The sequence below is a fragment of the Salvelinus alpinus genome, chromosome 4, assembly GCF_045679555.1.
Source record: "Salvelinus alpinus chromosome 4, SLU_Salpinus.1, whole genome shotgun sequence".
In the NCBI taxonomy this organism is placed as follows: Eukaryota; Metazoa; Chordata; class Actinopteri; order Salmoniformes; family Salmonidae; genus Salvelinus; species Salvelinus alpinus.
Window position 1 is genome coordinate 30,684,827 of NC_092089.1, and position 20,623 is coordinate 30,705,449.

General features: G+C 46.2%; 2 protein-coding genes across 5 annotated transcripts in view; both read left to right on the forward strand.

The window, feature by feature from the left end:
* rprd2b (regulation of nuclear pre-mRNA domain containing 2b) lies at positions 1-20,417 on the forward strand. Of its 4 annotated transcripts, XR_011674373.1 has the most exons (11): positions 8-385; positions 12,570-12,699; positions 12,913-13,058; positions 13,187-13,239; positions 13,738-13,864; positions 14,732-14,907; positions 15,013-15,316; positions 15,420-15,698; positions 15,821-16,000; positions 16,217-18,353; positions 18,553-20,417. XR_011674373.1 is itself a non-coding variant. In XM_071394959.1 (10 exons), the coding sequence occupies exons 1-10, from the start codon at positions 199-201 to the stop codon at positions 18,271-18,273; spliced, it is 3,636 nt and encodes a 1,211-aa protein (XP_071251060.1). In that variant the 5' UTR covers positions 7-198; the 3' UTR covers positions 18,274-20,417. The 4 variants fall into 4 exon arrangements, 3 of the variants coding, with proteins under 3 accessions (XP_071251061.1, XP_071251060.1, XP_071251059.1); XM_071394959.1 differs by having other exon boundaries at positions 7-385; positions 15,824-16,000; positions 16,217-20,417; XM_071394958.1 differs by having other exon boundaries at positions 16,217-20,417.
* The window catches only part of tars2 (threonyl-tRNA synthetase 2, mitochondrial), a 23,063-nt gene continuing 20,776 nt past the window's right edge, over positions 18,337-20,623 (forward strand). The window contains exon 1 of the mRNA XM_071394973.1: positions 18,337-18,651. The gene's annotated coding sequence lies outside the window, so the exon portion shown is untranslated. The remainder of the gene's footprint in view (positions 18,652-20,623) is intronic.

A 20,623-nucleotide genomic window follows, 5' to 3' on the forward strand; every position in this document is an offset into this window, starting at 1 on the left:
AGGCAGGCCCCTTTCGGTTTGTAAATATTGGTCAAACTGTTGAAGTTGCCTGGCCCTCCAACTGTTATTAGGTCAGTCTTCCGAATCTGACCCTAGATCTGTAGGGGGCGTGTCTCCTTTCGCCTGTCTGTCACACTTTTGCTACCTTCATGACTCATTGCGGTGTCCGTGTCTGCAGTATCAGAGAGAACTGGAAAAATGGCGGCGGGTTCTGGAGCTGTTAGCGGCCATGGTGGCCGCGGCGCTTTGGAGGCTACCCTGGACCGCAGATTCCAAGGAGTATCCAACACTATGGAGTCTATACAGGGACTGTCGACCTGGTGCATTGAAAATAAAAAGTATCACAGCCTTATCGTTCGGTACTGGATGAAGTGGCTCAAGAAATGTGAGTAGCTAACGTTAGCTTGTCATTCGTTAGCTAGCTTTCCCTGCTACTATACACACGTTAACTAATCAATGATGTTCCTAATGTGTTACCGAAAAATGTTGACTCCATAAAGTTCATGCATAGCTAAAATAAGATGGGTAATAAAACTTGTGCTTTGTACTTATAGTTAGCTGCATTGCACGCTAATGTAACTAACTAGTTATAGTAAGGTAGTTAGTACCTACCAGTAGCTGCAGTTCAGCATATCGTTATGTATATTAACGTTAGCTAGCGACGTGTGATCAATTTAGTTCGCTCGAACCTGACCTGTCTGCACATATGGTTCGACATTGCACCTGTTTTGTGCGCATCGCACGCGCTATGTTTTTGCAGAACTGCAGAGGATAGAGGATCCAGGTAATTAGCTAGCTAGCCAAACTATCAAATGTGTTTGAACTAGAGTTAAAATGGGGGTAGTGTTGACAGAGCGCAGGTGATACATGTTGCTGGGTAAACAAGTGGGCTGAAAAACCGGCCTTTAGGAAGAAATCTGGGTTAGGCCCAGGGTCGATTGTATGGTTGTTGGGGTGGCAAAGATGGGGCCAACACCATGGGCCATGGGAAATTAGCAAATTGTTTAACAAAAAGCGTTACATTGGCTTAAAATACGACGCATTGTATTGCATAACTGTTTCAGACCCGACGGCAAACGGGTGGCTAGCTGGTTTAGTTTAATACAAAATATCGACGAAATAATTCAAAAGAGGGACAAAATGGGTTAACATTTTTTTTGTGTGGGGGGGGGCATATTTTCCTCATGATTCGTTAACTCGCACACAGTTGCTGTCCTGCACGTCGGAACACTGCATGTTCTGTGTGTGTCTTGACCAATCAGATTAGGGAGATCACAGGCCGGGCACAAGGCACATCTACCAAAGCACTCAGAGCTTTCCTGCATAGGTCTATTTATTTAGCAAATGTGATAACACATCAGCCCCGACAGACACAATTAAAAACTCTTTACATGAATGTTGCAGCATCCTACACCTAAACATTAGCGATCTGGTATGCTGTATGTGATAAGAGTTCGTTTTTTTATTACCGGTCTACAGTTGCGTAGGTCTACATGATACAAACCTGTATAAAGCAACCTCAGCCCGGAGTTCTATTGTCCAATCATAGTGGTCTCCGTCTGTGTTTTAAAACATAATTCATATGAACAAGTACAAGGTTGCTGCAGTCTAACAGGGTTTTCATCCTCCTCAGGGTCAGGAGTACAACTGATTAATCACGGTCATAAGGTCTGGTGTTTTACCTGGTTAGGTTACCAGATCAGGAAGAACTCCAGGCCCAGTGGAAAAGATGTGCCCTACCACTCTGAGACTTGTTGCCACCTCTGCTGTTTCAACTGTTAATTTGTATCTGCCCAAATGTATTAAAATAAATACATTTGAAGTGATCCATATTGATCCGTATTCAAGTTAGATACTACCACCATGTCCAGTGGTAACTCTCCCATCCAAGACATTTTTAAAGTTTAAGATGTATGTTTCTATACAATTTAAAAGCTCTAAAATGCTATTTGGGGAATGACAAAAATACCTCCATCTATTATCACTTTGGCTGCTGTAGCTTCATTCACCTCAGTCAATAAGGGACATGCATAACATTCTAGAACAAACATGCCATAGCCTACAGCAATAAACAGCTACACTGGCTATTAGAGGTCGACAGATCATCATTTTTCAACGCCGATATCGATTATTGGAGGACCAAAAAAAGCTGATACTGATTAATCGGCCTATTTTTTAAATTTGTAATAATGACAATTACAACAATACTGAATGAACACTTATTTTAACTTAATATAATACATCAATAAAATACATTTAGCCTCAAATAAATAATGAAACCTATTCAATTTGGTTTAAATAATGCAAAAACAAAGTGTTGGAGCAGAAAGTAAAAGTGCAATATGTGCCATGTAAAAAAAGCTAAAGTTCCTTGCTCAGAACATATGAAAGCTGGTGGTTCCTTTTAACATGAGTCTTCAATATTCCCAGGTAAGAAGTTTTAGGTTGTAGTTATTATAGCAATTATAGGACTATTTCTCTATACGATTTGTATTTCATATACCTTTGACTATTGGATGTTCTTATAGGCACTTTAGTATTGCTAGTGTAACAGTATAGCTTCCGTCCCTCTCCTCGCCCCTACCTGGGCTCGAACCAGGAGCACATCGACAACAGCCACCCTCGAAGCAGCATTACCCATGCAGAGCAAGGAGAACAACTACTCCAAGTCTCAGAGCGAGTGACGTTTGAAACGCTATTAGCGTGCACCCCGCTAACTAGCTAGCCATTTCACATCGGTTACACCAGCCTAATCTCGGGAGTTGATAGGCTTGAAGTCATAAACAGCGCAATAGCTGCTGGCAAACGCACAAAAGTGTTGTTTGAATGAATGCTTATGAGCCTGCTGCTGCCTACCATCGCTCAGTCAGACTGCTCTATCAAATCATAGACTTAATTATAACATAACACACACAAATACGAGCCTTTGGTCATTAAAATGGTAGAATCCGGAAACTATCATTTCAAAAACAAAACGTTTATTCTTTCAGTGAAATACGGAACCGTTCTGTATTTTATCTAACGGGTGGCATCCCTAAGTCTAAATATTGCTGTTACATTGTACAACTTGAATGTTATGTCATAATTCTGTACAATTCTGGCAAATTAATTACGGCCTTTGTTAGGAATAAATGGACTTCACACAGTTCGCAATGAGCCAGGCGGCCCAAACTGCTGCATATTTACATTTACATTTAAGTCATTTAGCAGACGCTCTTATCCAGAGCGACTTACAAATTGGTGCATTCACCTTATGATATCCAGTGGAACAACCACTTTACAATAGTGCATCTAACTCTTTTAAGGGGGGGGGGGGGGGGTTAGAAGGATTACTTTATCCTATCCTAGGTATTCCTTAAAGAGGTGGGGTTTCAGGTGTCTCCGGAAGGTGGTGATTGACTCCGCTGACCTGGCGTCGTGAGGGAGTTTGTTCCACCATTGGGGTGCCAGAGCAGCGAACAGTTTTGACTGGGCTGAGCGGGAACTGTACTTCCTCAGAGGTAGGGAGGCGAGCAGGCCAGAGGTGGATGAACGCAGTGCCCTTGTTTGGGTGTAGGGCCTGATCAGAGCCTGAAGGTACGGAGGTGCCGTTCCCCTCACAGCTCCGTAGGCAAGCACCATGGTCTTGTAGCGGATGCGAGCTTCAACTGGAAGCCAGTGGAGAGAGCGGAGGAGCGGGGTGACGTGAGAGAACTTGGGAAGGTTGAACACCAGACGGGCTGCGGCGTTCTGGATGAGTTGTAGGGGTTTAATGGCACAGGCAGGGAGCCCAGCCAACAGCGAGTTGCAGTAATCCAGACGGGAGATGACAAGTGCCTGGATTAGGACCTGCGCCGCTTCCTGCGTGAGGCAGGGTCGTACTCTGCGAATGTTGTAGAGCATGAACCTACAGGAACGGGTCACCGCCTTGATGTTAGTTGAGAACGACAGGGTGTTGTCCAGGATCACGCCAAGGTTCTTAGCACTCTGGGAGGAGGACACAATGGAGTTGTCAACCGTGATGGCGAGATCATGGAACGGGCAGTCCTTCCCCGGGAGGAAGAGCAGCTCCGTCTTGCCGAGGTTCAGCTTGAGGTGGTGATCCGTCATCCACACTGATATGTCTGCCAGACATGCAGAGATGCGATTCGCCACCTGGTTATCAGAAGGGGGAAAGGAGAAGATTAATTGTGTGTCGTCTGCATAGCAATGATAGGAGAGACCATGTGAGGATATGACAGAGCCAAGTGACTTGGTGTATAGCGAGAATAGGAGAGGGCCTAGAACAGAGCCCTGGGGGACACCAGTGGTGAGAGCACGTGGTGCGGAGACAGATGCATATACCCTGACTGCTTGCACGGAACGCAAGAGAAGTGACACAATTTCCCTAATTATAAGAAATTCATGTTAGCAGGCAATATTAACTAAATATGCAGGTTTAAAAATATATACTTGTGTATTGATTTTAAAGAAAGGCATTGATGTTTATGGTTAGGTACATTGGTGCAAGGACAGTGCTTTTTTCGCAAATGCGCTTGTTAAATCATCACCCGTTTGTCGAAGTAGGCTGTGATTCGATGAGAAATTAACAGGCACCGCATCGATCATATGCAACGCAGGACACGCTAGATAAACTAGTAATATCATCAACCATGTTTAGTTAACTAGTGATTATGTTAAGATTGATTGTTTTTTATAAGATAAGTTTAATGCTAGCTAGCAACTTACCTTGGCTTCTTGCTGCCCTCGCGTAACAGGTAGTCAGCCTGCCACGCATGCTCCTCGTGGAGTGCAATGTAAGGCAGGTGGTTAGAGCGTTGGACTAGTAACCGGAAGATTGCAAAAACTAATCCCCGAGCTGACAAGGTAAAAATCTGTCGTTCTGCCCCTGAACAAGGCAGTTAACCCACCGTTCTTAGGCCGTCATTGATAATACGAATGTGTTCTTAACTGACTTGCCTAGTTAAATAAAGGTGTAAAAAAAAATGTGTCCAAAAATACCGATTTACCGATTGTTATGAAAACTTGAACTCGGCCTTAATTAATCGGCCATTCCGATTAATCGGTCGACCTCTACTGGCTATACACAGGGAAACTAGTTTAGTTTGCTGTCAAGTCAAACAGCAGTTACCTAGCGATTTTCCACCTCTGCACTGCTTTCATCAACTCAACTAAGAGAGAAGTCATGCTGGGCTCTCCGTAGTCCCAAAAAAGCCAGCCAGCCAATCAAACAGCCTTCCCGCCAGAAGAAACCCACTGTCCTTTCTCTCCAATGTGAGCCAGATTGACAGCGCTCTGACCCAATGAGAATGGCAGGACACTAAGGGTGGCCAATCATATTTCAGGGGTGGCACCTCGCAATGCCCCTGGGTAGGCCTAGCTAAGATCTTAACTCCAGTGTTTGGCATAGCTGTCTGTTTGTCAAACACTGGGGTTAATTCTTAGCTAGCTAGAGTAGGCCTCGACCTAAACTTTGACTATGTCAGTCATTGTGTTTTTGAGGGGTTATTTTATGAAGTGCATGGTGTGATATGCTATGGATATAGATATGCCAGTGTTTTGTTGTTTATGGAAACTGATGTTGCCCAATTTCCTTGCCTCCAGCTATAAAGGTTTAGCTGGTTTTCAATGCTTTCATTGCCCTGCGCAGTTTTCGTTAATTTAAAATGAATTGCACTGCAGTAGACTTAACATTTGCAAGGTTGCATGTGTTCCCATCTCGCTCTGTCCCTGTCATTGGCTCAACCACATGTATATCTGTTGTCTATAGTGCTGTGCATTGTGTATGATGTTCTGAAACATTCAAACTAGCTTTTGAACTCAGTCAACCAAAGATAAACTTGGTGAGTTGTAGGCTTTGTTGTCAAGGTTAAACTTTCAACTCAAATGTTTTAATTTTGACGGAATGTTGGATGGCCGTGTTAACAGTTCAGCTCCTAGGGTTGTGTTGTAATGCAGTGTTTCCGCTGCACTCATTTAACTGTGGCGCTGTGCCACGGCAAGATCATTGCCGCCACGCCGCAAAAATATGAAACAGAAATATTTCTGTCGAGGCACACTTTGATTTACTTTTTCCCTGCAAACAAAATGTAATGACTAGACAAATCAGATAACCGCATAGTAGAATAGTTAATCTATTTCCCTCTTGAGATTCATTCATGTTATGAGTGCTATAGGGAGGGAAACCTGCGTTCTGACAAACGGATGCACAACAATTCTTGCAATCGCAGGGAAAAGCCGTTTTAATGGCCTTTGTTAAAAAGAGGATGTTGCCAGCTTTCCATTCCTACTTTATTTATTTCTTAACTCCTGAATATGTGCGAACTGCACCACAGAGGTTTTAGCAGCATCATGGTTAAGCACATTATCACTGTAATTTGCTGTGACTGTATAGGGGAGAGTGGGGCTAAATGTAACACAGTCAATTGTAAGGTACCTTGGGGTGAAACACCACCCTACCTCACTTGTTTTTGGGGGGTGACAAAAGAAATGGTGCTGAAACGGATGCCATTTTTAGTTGAGCAAGAGCAGTGGCAACCAGGGAAAGTGTTGGGGGGGACATGAAGTAGAGGCAGGGGGGTTGCGTTACCCCGGGTGGCGAAATACCCTAAGTTACCCTAACAGGTAGGCAGGGCTACATTATATTCACTATTTATGCAAGTTTTTTGGGACATACATTTCACTAATATGATGCTAACTAGTTAAAAGATTACATTTGGGATCTAGCTAATGATTAGCCCAATAGGGTAAATGCAGATAGTCAACCCCATGCTTCAGCCTATTTATTTCTAGCCACTATGCTGCATCAGTTGGGCTACAGGTGATAATGCTTAATGCTAATAGCATACCTGATCATATGGACATGCATACGCTATATGCATGGTCAAATAGTTCAAATCATTTTAACATATGTTATTGGGTCTCCCTCCAATGCAGTATTCCAGAGAAAATACTGTTGTAATGTGTTGCCTGACCAGCTGGAAATAACTATCTGTTGGTTAATATCGGTCATGTGTTTCTGCTATGAGATTGAGAAAACACATAGGCCCCTACTATTGTAAACAATAAACACTTATGTGATGTTCCGTTTCTGAACAAATACCTTTTTTCCACTTGCAAAATTAATCCTACTGTACCTGAGCTGGTGCAGATAGTGGTACATATTTTACCACTACAACTTGAGTTCATCACAATTTGGTTTGGAAGGCTTAAAGCGTGCTAATTAAGTACCCAAAATATCTGGTCCTGGCTGGCTTGTACTAGGTCAGTGATTTCTGTGTTGGGTCAGGAGGAACCACTGGTCCCCCTGGTGGTGGTACTGAAAAGCTTTTATGTTGGTCACGGAACAGAAAATGTTTCGGGAACCAATTTCTGCAAACTGGGCTGTGCCTCTTAGAGGTACGCTAAGCCTAATGCTGTTGTAATGCCACTTGACATGCATCATTTGCCCATGATTGCTATCTGATGGTTTACGTGGCATCGCAGTCTGCCTGGCCAAGCAGACTGCGAGGGTTGGAAATTGCCAGGGACCTCACAATACCATATTATCGCCATACTTTGGTGCTGATACTATGTGTATTGCGATTTGAAGTTCCAAACATATTGCTCAGCATATGTCCGCTGCAGAGGCACTAGAGGGCCATGAGAAAGTTTTGATCAGTCATGGAAATAAGTGCTGAAAACAATTGGTTCCCTATTTAAAATGATTGAGAATAAGCTATGGAAAAATACTGGAGTTTTGTTGCAGGTGCAGCCAACTAGCCCAAAATAATATTGCAACATTGCCAAAACGGTAAGAAATATCATCAAAAAGAATATCCTGATATGTAACTTTAAACCCCCAGACGTGGATAGTTTGACCGGAGAGCGGGTGGCCCTGAGTGTGTCTGTTTGTCTGTTGAAATGAATCAGTGTCAGCTGTAGTAGAACAGTGATGCTCAGTCACACACTCCTGTGTGTTCCATTCAAGGCCCCACATCTACACCCAATCACATGTCCTAGTCCATAATCATTCCTAGTCCATATTCTCAACCGAAGATTTGCAAGGATCTTTACAATATAGCTTAGGCCAGGGAAGGAAGCTGGGACCTGTTGCTATTGAAAGAGATTGTTTATTTGATATTTTGATATTTTGGGCAAATTTCCCCTTCCCCACCACTCAGACTTAGTTAGGCCTAGACTTCAGCAAGTTCTATTTTTTGACTCCAGGATCTTTTCGAAGAAGAGCTGTTTCATGTAATGAACTTAGGATATGAATTAGAACTCATTGTTACATTCATTGGATATCTTGGGGCTCGATTCAATCCACAGTGCTGGGCAAGTCAGTTCAGAACACATCCTTATTTACAATGACTGCCTACCCCGGCCAAACCCGGACCACGCTGGGCCAATTGTGTGCTGCCCTATGGGACTCCCAATCACGACCGGATGTGATACAGCCTGGATTCGAACCAGGGACAGTAGTGACACCTCTTGCACTGAGATGCAGTGCCTTAGACCGCTGCGCCACTCGGGAGCCCATGCTGTTTGGTTTGCGTACTGTAGACAGCATAGAGCTTGTTGTTTTCTGTTCTGTGCTCAGTCTTCATCTCTTCCTCCCCTGGTTGTATACTTTCCAACTCGTCCTCCCTGAATGCATCTTCCCATGGGGAGTCGGGGGGCGTTTCTCTCTCCTTTGACTTGCCAACCGTTCCCCACTTGGACTCAACTGTGATGTATGAAAGGCTTTTGCATTGTTATTTTATGTTACAAAGTGGTAATGTATCTCTGTTTATTTTGTTACCATTTACTAAGGTTGGTTTACTACCTACGTAGTTGATTTACACTAGTCATCACAGCTGTCCTGCACAAGATGCTGAGGCTGTAGGGCGTAGGCTAATATCACTTTCAGTTTATCAATATGGCTTCAATGACCCTAATTGATATTGTGGGACTCGTACATACCGTTTCTAGTCTTGTCTGGATCAGAACCTGATCTGTGTTTGATTTGTGTCCGTTTTCCCTACTCCATCAGCTGATCACTTTGAAATACCTTAACTCTGGGTGTGCAGGCTTTTGAATGTATGACATTCTCCAGCTTTGAGTCATTTACATTTTTTTAATTACATGAATGTCATGAACATTGTCTTGTGTCAGAGTGTGACAACGCTGTCTGCTCTGTTCATCTGTCTGAAAACAATGTGTCATGAATGAATAGGTGGCGGTGCTGAACATTATTATTGACATTGTGACTACCGTGTTGCATGCTGCATCTTTGAACATGTTCAACTGGATCTTCATATATTCAGGGAGGGAGATGTAAGAGCCTTTATATTGCCATTCAAGCTGTGTTTTTCCCCCCCAACCACCAGGCTTAATTTATGTTGGACTTCATTTACCTGCATGACAAGCCTATTTGGTTTCCACGTCTTATCCTTGCCTGTAACACAGAGCTTCAGTTGGAGAAGTTGTCAGTTGAAAAAAGTGTGCGCTGCAGTAATGACGTTTTGTCTGTGCGTTAATTATGCTTTAGATAGAAAAGTGAATATCAGCTTGTCATGACATCTGACTGTCACTTAGTAAAAGCACTGCATTATTTGTCATTTCAGTGAAGTTTCCCATCGACACTGGTTGGTTTTGCTATATTTCCAGTAGAGGTCGACCGATTAATCGGAATGGCCGATTTAATTCGGGTCGATTTCAAGTTTATATGACAATCAGAAATTGGTAATTTTGGATGCTGACTTAGTCTATTTTTTTTATATATATATTTTTTACACCTTTATTTAACTAGGCAAGTCAGTTAAGAACACATTCTTATTTTCAATGACGGCCTAGGAACGGTGGGTTAACTGCCTTGTTCAGGGGCAGAACGACAGATTTTTACCTTGTCAACTCAGGGATTCAATCTTGCAACCTTGCGGTTAACTAGTCCAATGCTCTAACCACCTGCCTCACGAGGAGTCCGCCTGTTACGCGAATGCAGTAAGAAGCCAAGGTAAGTTGCTAGCTAGCAGTAAACTTATCTTATAAAAAACAATCAATCAATCATAATCACTAGTTATAACTACACATGGTTGATGATATTACTAGTTTATCTAGCGTGTCCTGCATGGCATTTAATCGATGCAGTGCGCATTCGCGAAAAAGGACTGTCGTTGCTCCAACGTGTACCTAACCATAAACATCAATGCCTTTCTTAAAATCAATACACAGAAGTATATATTTTTTAACCTGCATATTTAGCTAAAAGAAATCCAGGTTAGTAGGCAATATTAACCAGGTGAAATTGTGTCAGTTCTCTTGCGTTCATTGCACGCAGAGTCAGGGTATATGCAACAGTTTGGGCCGCCTGGCTCATTGCGAACTAATTTGCCAGAATTTTACGTAATTATGACATAACATTGAAGGTTGTGCAATGTAACAGCAATATTTAGACTTATGGATGCCACCCGTTAGATAAAATACGGAATGGTTCCGTATTTCACTGAAAGAATAAATGTTTTGTTTTTCGAGATGATAGTTTCCGGATTTGACCATATTAATGACCTACGGCTCGTATTTCTGTGTGTTATAATTAAGTCTATGATTTGATAGCGCAGTCTGACTGAGCGATGGTGGGCACCAGCAGACTCGTAAGCATTCATTCAAACAGCACTTTCGTGCGTTTTGCCAGCAGCTCTGCTGTTTATGAATTCAAGCCTATCAACCCCCGAGATTAGGCTGGTGTAACCAATGTGAAATGGCTAGCTAGTTAGCGGGGTGCGCGCTAATAGCGTTTCAAACGTCACTCGCTCTGAGACTTGGAGTAGTTGTTCCCTTTGCTCTGCATGGGTAACGCTGCTTCGAGGGTGGCAGTTGTCGATGTGTTCCTGGTTCGAGCCCAGGTAGGGGCGAGGAGAGGGATGGAAGCTATACTGTTACACTAGCAATACTAAAGTGCCTATAAGAACATCCAATAGTCAAAGGTATATGAAATACAAATCGTATAGAGAGAAATAGTCCTATAATTGCTATAATAACTACAACCTAAAACTTCTTACCAGGGAATATTGAAGACTCATGTTAAAAGGAACCACCAGCTTTCATATGTTCTCATGTTCTGAGCAATGAACTTAAACGTTAGCTTTCTTACATGGCACATATTGTACTTTTACTTTCTTCTCCAACACTTTGTTTTTGCATTATTTAAACCAAATTGAACATGTTTCATTATTTATTTGAGGCTAAATTGATTTTTATTGATGTATTATATTAAGTTAAAATAAGTGTTCATTCAGTATTGTTGTAATTGTCATTATTACAAATACATTTTAAAAATCGGCCGATTTAATCGGTATCGGCGTTGAAAAATCATAATCGGTCAACCTCTAATTTCCAGAATTGATTAGCAAATGCATGCATGAGCTAATAGGTCTTCCACAGGGCAGTCTAGGTTTATGCTGGTCATCCACTGGGCGAGGGTGGTCTAGGTTTAGGCTGGTCATCCATTGGGCGGTCTAGGTTTAGGCTGGTCATCCACTGGGCTAGGGCGGTCTAGGTTTAGGCTGGTCATCCACTGTGCTAGGGTGGTCTAGGTTTTGGCTGGTCATCCACTGTGCTAGCGTGGTCTAGGTTTAGGCTGGTCATCCATTGGGCGGTCTAGGTTTAGGCTGGTCATCCACTGGGCTAGGGCGGTCTAGGTTTAGGCTGGTCATCCACTGTGCTAGGGTGGTCTAGGTTTAGGCTGGTCATCCACTGGGCTAGGGTGGTCTAGGTTTAGGCTGGTCATCCACTGGGCTAGGGTGGTCTAGGTTTAGGCTGGTCATCCACTGGGCTAGGGTGGTCTAGGTTTAGGCTGGTCATCCACTGGGCTAGGGTGGTCTAGGTTTAGGCTGGTCATCCACTGGGCTAGGGTGGTCTAGGTTTAGGCTGGTCATCCACTGGGCTACGGTGGTCTAGGTTTAGGCTGGTCATCCACTGGGCTACGGTGGTCTAGGTTTAGGCTGGTCATCCACTGGGCTACGGTGGTCTAGGTTTATGCTGGTCATCCACTGGGCTAGCGTGGTCTAGGTTTAGGCTGGTCATCCACTGGGCTAGCGTGGTCTAGGTTTAGGCTGGTCATCCACTGGGCTAGCGTGGTCTAGGTTTAGGCTGGTCATCCACTGGGCTAGCGTGGTCTAGGTTTAGGCTGGTCATCCACTGGGCTAGGGTGGTCTAGGTTTAGGCTGGTCATCCACTGGGCGGTCTAGGTTTAGGCTGGTCATCCACTGGGCGGTCTAGGTTTAGGCTGGTCATCCACTGGGCGTCTAGGTTTAGGCTGGTCATCCACTGGGCGGTCTAGGTTTAGGCTGGTCATCCACTGGGCGGTCTAGGTTTAGGCTGGTCTTGCACTGGGCGAGGGGGGTCTAGGCTTAGGCAGGTCATCCACTGTGGGTTCTATGTTTAGGCAGGTCATCCACTGGGGGGTATAGGTTTAGGTAGGTCATCCACGGGACTAGGTTTAGGTCTACGCTTAGGCTGGTCAAGGTTTTTGATGTGGTTAAACATCAGGCTTCTGAGGACCCACTAACCCTCTTCCTCCTCCCACCTATTCTTCTTCCCTGTCTTCCTCTCCTCCTTCTCTCCATCAGCGGACACCAACCACCGTCTGAATCTGTTCTATCTAGCCAATGATGTAATCCAGAACTGCAAGAGAAAGAACGCCATCGTCTACCGCTCAGCCTTCGCTGAGGTGCTCCCCAACGCTGCACTAATGGTCAAGTGAGTGAACTGCGCTGGATTATATGAATATTGTGAGGCATATCCTAACTTCCATTTGAGGCACGTTTTAATTGTAAATGGGGAGACAAAGTGAACATCTGATTTAGGTGGAAGTTAGGATTAGCCCATGTATGATGAAATTGACCACCAATCTCTTGCTGACTGAATCTGTGCCCTTCTAACCTCTTGCCCTTTGACCTGTTGTCTTGCCAGAGACCCGAAGGTGCGTAAGTCAGTGGAGCGGATCTTCACTATCTGGGAGGAGAGGAACGTCTATCCTGAGGAACTCATCACCCAGCTCAAAGCCAACCTGGCCAAGAAGGAGAGAGAGAGGGAGAAAGAGAAGCCTCCTCCGCCAGGTTAGTCTCCTATTTCTTTCTCTCCTCTGTCACCGTTTTTTCCTTTTGCCATCTCTCTCTATTTCTGTAACCTCTGAGTCTGTATGAGTCAACAGGTCAGTGTGTTGTGTTGTGGTTTTGTCCTGTAGCCCCAGTCAACCCCAAAGCTGCCCTGAAGTCCAAGATTGTGGCTGATTTCATAGTAAGTGTATTTTTTTCTGTCCTCTGCTAAATTGCTTTTACCCTTTTAAAGGGGTAATCTGCAGTTGCTACATCCATTTTTGGTTTTGATAAATTAATGATTTGTGCCCATTTGATTCTTGAAGAATATAACTTTTATAAATGCCTCATGAGCTTAGTTCAACTGTCACACCCCATCAGAACCCCAAATATAAGCTTGTTTTACTCCAATATTTGTAAACAACAAATGTAAACGAACACTATATAGCCTCCAAACATAATGTAGCCTAAAACGATAATGTTGATATCATGGATGGTCAGTCCTTGTATCCATAGCTCTGTCTATGAATTTGAGTGGTTACATTTCTTCAGCCCTATCCCTCAGCTTATTACCCAAACAGTGGCGGGGATGATGCTTTATTGTTTCAACTGATGATTGGCCCTCGATGGAGATGCACACAATAATACTCTTTCCCTCCTTCCCCACGCCCTCCCTCTTTCCTTCCCCCTCTCTCTCCAGCCCCAGTCGTTCATCGAGCAGCTGGCGGGCTTCAAACGGGTGGTGGAGGAGGAGGAGCTGAGGGAGACCCAGCTGACAGCTCTCAGAGTGGACGTCTGCAGCACGGAGGCCCTCAAGAGACTCAAAGGTCAGTGGTCAAAACAGGGTTAAGGCCAGGGTTCATGCCTAGGGCTGTTACGGTGACCGTATTACCGCCACACCGGCAGTCACGAGTCATGACTGCAGTCAAATTCCATGTGACCCTTGAATCACAGTTACTAGGCGTCTCCAAAACTGCGCTCTGATGTCCCCTATAGTCATTAGTACCCTACCAAATGTGCTAATGGCCTGGTACTCAGCGCTCTATTGACCCTCAAATCACTCCGACATCAATGCAATGGAAAATCAAATGGAACACTTCATGAGAGCCCTGGCGTTTAGAGTTTGAGGGGAATAGGATCACCCGTAGTGTAGCAAGAGTCAGCTCATAGCTGGTTGATGCATAGAATAAAGTACATGTTCCTATAAGCCCATGTTGCACAGCATTTCTATAGGCTATGCTATTCAATTGCGTGAGAAAACAGAGTTCTGATGGCCTCTAATAAAAAGAGGAGAATCCCATCAGCTTTCTATAGTCTAGGCCTCCTATATTTATTTCTCAAATTTCCTAATATTAAACACATTGCTTTGCTTTACAATCAGAGTAGCCCTCCTGAGTGGTGCGGCGGTCTAAGACACTGATCAGTGATAGAGGCGTCACTACAGATCCGGGTTCGATCCCGGGTTGTGTCGCAGCCGGCCGCGACCGGGAGACCCATGAGGCGGTGCACAATTGGCCCAGCGTCGTCTGGGTTCGGGGAGGGTTTGGCCGGCCGGGATATCCTTGTCCCATCGCGCTCTAGCGACTCCTTGTGGCTTTGCAGTGTTATCTCCGACATATTGGTGCGGCTGGCTTCTGTGTACTCTTGTTTAAATTACTTATTTTACTCTTGTTCTCCATCCATCTCTACCCCAGACAAGGCCGGAGGGAACAAGTTTGCCAAGGACTTTGAAGAGGGCAGTCAGAAGCTGCAGGAGTTTGTCAGTTTCCTGGAGAACCAGATGCCTGTTGGGCCCCCTCTGCTGGAGGCTCTGGGAAACGCAGACGTCTTCTATGAGATGCAATACAAGGAAGTCAAGATCGTGGCCAGCGTGAGTATCAACCAATCATTCAGGCAATCAATCTGATCGTCATCTATCAAATAAATAATCGAATCAAAATCTAATACATCTAATTCTATTGTTCTAAATTTCAAGGCCTACAAAACCTTTGCCAACCGCGTGGTCAACCTCAAACGTAAACTGGATGCCCTCAAGTCCTCCCTTCCCGGTCCCGAGGACTCTCCCATCCCCTCCCCCTCTGAGGACGCTCCCTCACCCACCGGCTCTGACTCCCCCTTCCTGGGGCTGGGAGGAGGCCGAGGGGGTAGGCTGGGCTTTGACCCGGACCTGGATGGGAGTGCCATGGACGAGAGGGATGTGGGGGTTGTGAGAGAGGGGGACAACAGAGATGTGGAGGACATGGATCTGTCTGAGGAGGACATGGAGATAGCCAACACAGGTGAGATGGCAGTAGGGAATTCTCAATGAGACTAAACCTTGTCAAAATAAACACGTTAACCCCTTGTCAAAATACACACTTTAACCACTTGTGTTTCCATCAGCTGAGAAGCAGTCGTCATCAGCCACCGTTTCCAAGGTGACCAGCTCCAAGACCGCAGCGAAACCCGCCCCTGTCACACTCATTCGAACCTCCACCGAATCCCCTCTCAAAAAGGCAGCCTCGTCTACCCCCACGCCAGTGACCCCCAGCACCCCTACGAGCACGGGTGTGAGTGGTCCTAGTGGTCCAACCGCTCCTCTGGGAATGAACCTGGCCAACGTGGACCTAGGCAAGATCAGCTCCATACTGAGCAGTATCACATCAGCCATGAAGAACACAGGTGTGTGTGTGTATGGATTTAAGTTAATATATGGATTATGTGACACACTGGTACAGAAATGTTATAACATGTTTGCATAAGATTGTTCTCTCTTTCTCTCTGTGTGTCTCTGTCTCTCTCAGCAGCCAGCCCTGTGTCTCGCCCCTCCCCTGGAACTCCCACCACCCCCTCTGGCCAATCATCTTCCTCCAAAACCCCAGTTGGCCCCACCCCTCCTAGCCCAGCCCTGGCCAGCATCCTGTCCAGAGTGAACGTCACCCCTGAAGGCATCCTCAACGCCCTGTCAAAGACCCACACACAGAGTGAGACACACATAAAATAGTAAACCAGACAGGCAGATTTATAGACAGACTTTGAGATGGGATATGCAAGGCTTCTGTTGGAATTGTTTTGTGGGGCACTTTTTATGTTGAGTAACTTGTGTATCTGCTGGTGTAATTATCTCCACCCACCCCACTTTCTCTCTCTCTCCCTCCCCATATCTTTGTTTCTCTCCATCTTCTCTTCTCTCTCCTCAGGTCTGTCCTCTCTGCTGAGGTCTGGTAGCTCCTCCTCCTCTGCCCCCTCCTCCCATGCCTCCCCAGACTCCTCAGCAGCCAAGGGCCCCCCCACACCCACCACTCCGAGCAACACCAAACCCCCCCTGACCAACAGTCTCAAACGAGACACACCTGAGAGGAGCAGAGGAGCCAGGGATTGGGAGAAAAACCGAGAGGCTTCCCCTCCTCCTCCTCCTCCCTCTCTCCCTAGCCGCTCTGTGTCTCCTCCCAGCCTAGAGTCTAAGATCAACCGTTTCCTCCAGGGGAACCCAGGGTTCAGTCTGGGCCTGGGGGATGGGAGCCCTCTGCTGGGGGGAGATGGGGTAGACGGGACCCCCGTCAGGGATGAGAGCGGGGGCACCCCCACCCAGGACGAAATCATGGACACACCAGGGGGTGTCTCCTCCGACCCCCTTGGCCTCAACAGTGACCCCAAGAGCTTAGGCTCATCCATAGGTCATGATCTTTCACCCACAGCCTACCGCAGTGACCCTTGGGACGCCGTCATCACCCCAACAGGAAGCAGCAGCGACGTGGACTTCCTCTCTTCCTCTTCTCGTTTCCAAGGCTACGGAGCGGGGAAGAAGGCCGCCAAGCTGAAGGAGGAAGATTCGAAGAGGAAGATTAGCTCTTCATCACTGGGAAGCAGCAAGGTCAAGAAGGATGGACAGAACAGTCACGGGAAGAGTCACGGGAACAACAGATCAGTCGAAGGAGAGAGGAGAGCGTCCATAGGTTCTCACAAGACCAGCAGCGGGTCAGAGGAGGGAGGAATGAGTGGAACGAGGGATGAAAAGGGAAAGAGGGGAGGAGAGGATGGTGGGGGCTCATCTGACGGGGAGGGGGGGCAGTACCACCGTATCGAGACTCTGGTGTCGCCTTGCACAGAGGCAGCACCTTTCCAATCACTAGGGGGCTTCTCAAACCGCCAGCCAACCGGAGAGCGCATCCAGACGGTGGAAAGTATACGCGTGATTGGCCAAGGGCTGCGTCGCGGTGGTGGAGGAGAAGGGGGGAGGCCAGGCGGAGGGATGTGGTACGATGAGGAAGGGTACCTGGATGCCCAGCCCCCCTCACCTTCCCCTCAGGGCGGCTCTGACGACATGACTTCACCCACCATGCCTCCCCCGACCTCACACCACCACCTTCCTCCTCATCCTCATTCTAATCACCCTCATCCGCACGGCCCCCCACCCCAGTTTCAGATGCCCCCCTACCATGGGGAGAACCCCCAGGGTCCCCTCCCCTCACACCTCCACCATCACCCCCCTCCTCCCTTCTTCAACTCCCCTCCTCCACCCATCCCACGCCCTCCACCCCCTCCCATGCCCCAGCTCCCTCCACCCCCGCGCAACTTCCTTCCCCCCTCGGCAGTCATGGTAGGCGGGGTTCTAGTCCCCATTGACCGCCAACTGCCCCTCCCTCCCCAGGTCCGCCCAGACGGAGGAGGAGACCGAGGGGGGATGGGAGGGGGACCCAGGGGGGGTAAAGGTGGCCCCACTCCCCTCATGTCCTCTCTGTTAGGGGAGCCCCCTAAAATGCCTCGTCCCGGCACAGTTAAAGAGCATTTCGCTCCCCGCCACGCACCCCCTCTCCACCGCCCCGGCACCCCCGGTGCCCCGCCTCCCTTATTGGGCCGTGTCAAGGATGGCATCAACCTTCCTCCTCCATCCCCCTCTCCCTCCTCCTCCACCCCTCCCTCTCCCTCAGGCGACCCCCTGCTTCCTCGCCCCCAAGCTCCTCCGCTCCAGCACCCTCCAGCTAGCCCGCCTGCCCAGCCCCGACACCCCAACCCCAACCATCCCCACCGTCCCTCGCCCCCCCTCCTTCGCCTACCCTCCCCCAACCCCCGCCCCCCCATCAACTCCATCCCCCAGAGACCTCTACTCCACCCTCGCGGCCCCCCTGTCCACCCGCACCTAAACCGAGATCCACCCATGTTCCGCGGGGCCAAGCGTCCTGGCCCTCCATTCGGCAGGGGCCGAGGAGGTCCCTTCTACCCCCCCAAGAGACCTTTCTTACCCCCACGCTATTGAAATGTTAACCCATGCTGAATGAAAAGCAACCCACACACCTAGCTACCCGACACGGGGAGAAGATGTGTAGAACCCTTATGGTATGAGCCCAGTCTGTCCTCACTATGTTAATCCTAGTGGAGTCATTTGTTTTACTACATTTAGTTGATCGCACCTTGACACAAACTAGCTCGTCACCTCACCACAATACAGTACCAGCTTAGCAATTATGCACAGTGTTATGGATGAAATAGGTAACCAAACCAAATCTTCCTCCCCCTCCCCTCCTCCAATCCCCAGGAGCGACAATGTTCTCTGCTTCCCCTCACTAAAGCAGTGAGGGAGTAATGGAGGTGTGAACTAGAAGGAAGACGACAAGCACAGATCAAATAGAAACAGGTGGTTATTCTATTTCACTAAAATTCTACTTACCTCCGGTATTGTGTGAATAAACTGATATAAACACTTTCAGAGAGAAAGAGTGAGGGATAGATGGGATGGGCTGGATGGAGGGATAGATGGGAGGGGGTTTGATTGAGGAACAAAGTTGCTCCCTGAGAGTGTGTCCTAAATACAACCATTTTTCTCAATAGGATTTGGTTATCCAAATGAGTGCTGACTTTATGATCAGTGCTGTTGTGGAGTTTCTCCACCATAACCCCAACGTGCTCCCAGTGCATCGTATTGGAAATAATAACCTTGTTTCTCTCCTAGAGGTTTTCATGCTTAAGTCTCTCTTCCCTCTGTATATTTCTCAGCTTTTAAATGTATAGACTGAATGAGTTGGCTGTGTTGCGACTATTAAACCTCAGTTGTTTGTGTAAAGAGCAGAGTCATCGCTATTCGCTAACTTGTGATTGACGCCATTGTGAAGAAGCCTTAGCTTTAGTTACCAAGGCAGAGATGTTCGTGCTTCTCATTGCTCGAACAAAACACCATTCTGTCCATCTCCATTTCTCCAATCTGAGGGGGGAGGAGAGTGAAGAATCGTCCAGTGTAAAGACGCATTTAACTGATAATGATGAGTTGTGGAGACTCTCAGTAGTTGAAGCTGGTGCTTTAGAAGTTTGAACTATGAACCCGCTGTGTCTCTCTACTAGGCAATCGCTACCTGTATTGTCTTTAATAAAATCCAGTTTCAACCCAACCAAGGGGAGGGTACTACTTTCTTTGATACTGTCATGGATACCGGTAAGACCAGTCGCAGCAGTTGTCATGGCTGCTGCTGTATGATAGATGTTATTTTGGTCTAGTTATTCAAAGCTGAATTGAAATGCTGAAACATTACTTATAACAGTACAAACAATGTCATTTTTCCCCCCCAAATGCTCATTTGTTCTGAGTTTTTGGATTTCTTGCTGTGATTTTTGTTGTGGCTGTAACTTCATGTCAGGTGTAAAATATCTATACTCGCCTATGCATGTGCAGTGCACTGTCTGTCCAGTCCAGAAGTTTTTTTTTGTTTGTTACTTTTGACCTTTTCCCTTCGCTACCTTTCCTAGATTTAGTCTCTTCTTTCCTTCCTCTGACGCTGTACATTTACAACTGTAGAATACCAAATAACACCAATGAAGAAGTGATGAGTGAATTATCTGTAAACATTCATTACTCATTACCATAATGGAAAACTATGTAAATGCTCCTCTAAATTTCCCATCAGTGTTAGTTTATCAGTTTATAGTGTTCTGCTATACATTTCTGAATGGAAGCGATGCTGTTCTGAATCAATGCTACAGAGCAGATCCTACTCTCACTCTGACTGTATGATGTGATGCTTCTCTCTGTCACTGCTGTTAATGACCAGATTAACGCAGGCAGGTTGGTTTGTGCACGTTTCCCTGCTGTACAGTAGACTAATGACTTCCCTTCTAACTCATACCTCAGTTAGACAGAGATAGCCACCAGGATGGATTCAGAGATGTAATCATTTTCTTTGAACAGTTTGTTTAAATAATATTGTCATTCAATGTACTCTTGAGTTTGAAATATGTTTGTTTGAATAACTTTTGAGTGAAAATGCTTAAGATTTGAGGAATCTAATGGTGTGTGTGTGTGTAGTATGCATTAACTATGTAATGATTCAGTCATGAAGGGGGTGGTTGTGTTCTCCTTGTTTAGATGCATTGCTATTCCTTTTATGATCATCAATGATGTTCTATCATTAATCTTTTGAGTGTCCAATCCTTTCCGATGCTACTGCTCTCCTCTCTCTACCACTGAGCCGTCCTGTAGTTCAGGGATTTACTATGTTTACCTATGACTGTCACAATTTAGACATACAGCCAGGCATTTACTTCATATTAAGACTTTACAGTTTAAACCACACTCCATGGAGTCCTACTGCATGTGTTTTTGTTTTAAAGATGGCCTC